We start from the raw sequence: 2500 nt of genomic DNA on the forward strand, positions 1-2500 counted from the left end.
AGTGACAATAGTGGACATGATGTCATCATGCAGGCATAACCCAGCAGATGGGCCCGGTATTAAAACAGATGTGTGATGCGGTATGATTTCTCGGAGTGACAGTACAGTTGTCTCTGTTAACCGCAGGGGGTTCAATAATGCAGGGACAATAGTGATTAACAATCCATTATTTATAGATGCAGAGCTGGCGACATCTTGATATGGTATTGAAAAACACGCCATAGAAGAGGCATGTGGGAGAAAGGAGTTCTGGGAATAATTGATACATTTTTGATGTAAGTTATCGAGTTATAACAATGCAATCATCAAAGGTTGTGCGACTTAACAACTTAAATGACATCCGAGTTATCCAAATCAATACCACAATGCATGCACAAACTCAAGGGAACATTGCTGGCCTGCACACACACATGCACGCGCACAGCACACACACATCGACGCACACACTCGCACACAGGCGCGCATGCACATACACGTGCACAGAAAGATGCAAACATGCTTGGTTGAATTGAGCAGCCAGAGTTTTATAAAGATTCTGGAATTAGGCAAAAGTGAAACAATTTTGAATACAATATTCATAACAGATATGATTCAAACACACAACAACACAATATGCCTCACACACTCACAGGAACACACACACACACACACACACACCAAACACGCACACACACACACACACACACACACACACACACACACACACACACACACACACACACACACACACAAACACCCACATCTACGGAGACACACACACGCTCAGACACACACACGCCCCCACACACACACACACACGACTGACCTTGAGGTCTCTATGCACCACCCCCATCTGGTGACAGTGGAGCACAGCTTCCAGTATCTGCTGGATGCAGTGACTGCATGCAAACAGCAGGGGGAGCGGGTTAATCTGAGCACAGTCTGCCGCCGCCGTCAGATTCATGCAAAGGAATGCAGCAGAAGTGTCTAATAAGTCCATTCACATATCGAAACACGCGCGCACCCACACACGCAGGCACGCACGCACGCAAGGCGCACAGACAGACGCATGTGTCGGCCTACAGTTCAAACAAGGGATTTGGAATCTGGGGCTTTAATATTAGCTCCCGCACGCAGAGCAGAATGCGGCTGTTTGCACCGCATGTACTTTTAACGTGAGCAGTGTGCTCTGTAATGTGTTATTGTGTTTTCATTACTTTTTGGGCTTTAGGTGTCATACCAGCCTTTCAGGATTTCAAGAATCCGTCTCAGCGTTCTCTCCCTTCTCTACAAATAGCTCCTTTCCTGTCACTGTCCTCCTGTCACGCTCGTCTCTTTCTTATCTTTCTCTCCCCCTCTCTCTCTCCCTCTGGTTTCTCTCTCCCACTCTCTATACTAACAATGCTCTGGTTAAAATACAGCCGTATGGAACAGCAGTCAGCGTTCGCATGGAGATGTCAGCGTTGCAAAGTTTTGTGCGCATCCCAAAAAAAGTAAAGGTACGAAAAAAATCGAACAGCGGACCCGCAAGCACAGGCACAGCAGGGTGTGTTTGGTTCAATGCACAGGCAAACCCAAAGCATAGCAGTCGTGTAAAACCTCGACGGTGTGAGAGACACGCGTGCACGCACATACACGCACGCACGCACGCACGCAAACACACTCACACACACACACACCTTGAGGTCCCTGTGCACTATGTCATGTTGGTGAGTGTAACACACACTGTCTAGAATCTGATGGATACAATGACTGTGGAGACAAAACAACAGGGGAGGGGGTGTAAAGAGAAGGCAGAGGGAGGGTTAGAGGCAGCGGTATTCATAGGGAAATTATGGATGGAAGGTTGATTTTCGGGATTTTTAATGGCCTGACCAAGTTCTTGATTCAGTGTTGATGCAAGATAGATAATGCATTCCTCCTCAAGTCGGGTCGTGTTTCAACGTGTTAAATCCTAAGTGCCATTATCATCGTTAATTCCAACTGATAGCAGACCGCATCCGCTTGGAGTGTCACATAAACACAACGCAGCTCCATTTGGGATGTTACTCTGAATTGCATCAACAAACCACAAAAGATGTCTACCGCTAAGGTTCTGGGATGTGCAAACAAGTGCATAAAAACGAGGGGGAAATGAAAGTCCCATTAAAGACACCACGATGAGGAAAAAATCCCACTTTCACGGTTTGGCAATCAAACAAAGTTGCAAAGGAAAAAAAATGCATTTGTTATTAGGCCTTCCTCTCCATCTACGGACGGTTGAACCGATAGCGTTGAGACATGCTTGACACTCTCTGCAGTATAAATACAGGACTAACACACACAGGGGCCTCGGGAGTTTTGGCCAATTTTCTTTCCTTCAGATCCGCCTTCCAAATTTGGGAGGTCTGAAATATGAGCGCTCCTCCTCTCTCGCCCCGCGCTGATCCCCTCATTATACTTGCAAATAGGAGGATAATACGCAGCAATACGACACACACACCCGACCCCCACGTCACGGGGTCTTTGAGGACAGAGGATG

General features: G+C 47.0%; 1 protein-coding gene across 3 annotated transcripts in view; it reads right to left on the bottom strand.

Moving 5' to 3' along the window:
* Nucleotides 1-2500, bottom strand: part of camk2b2 (calcium/calmodulin-dependent protein kinase (CaM kinase) II beta 2) — a 25838-nt gene that overhangs the window by 16385 nt on the left and 6953 nt on the right. For 2 of the 3 annotated variants that reach the window (XM_084483158.1, XM_084483157.1), the window contains exon 6: nucleotides 1659-1731. In XM_084483158.1, coding sequence (XP_084339284.1) covers nucleotides 1659-1731 — 73 coding nt within the window. Of the gene's footprint in view, nucleotides 1-805; nucleotides 879-1658; nucleotides 1732-2500 lie in introns of all 3 variants that reach the window. The other variant, XM_084483156.1, reaches the window with a different exon arrangement.

This window comes from Micromesistius poutassou (genome assembly GCF_964030765.1).
Source record: "Micromesistius poutassou genome assembly, chromosome: 18".
Taxonomy (NCBI): Eukaryota; Metazoa; Chordata; class Actinopteri; order Gadiformes; family Gadidae; genus Micromesistius; species Micromesistius poutassou.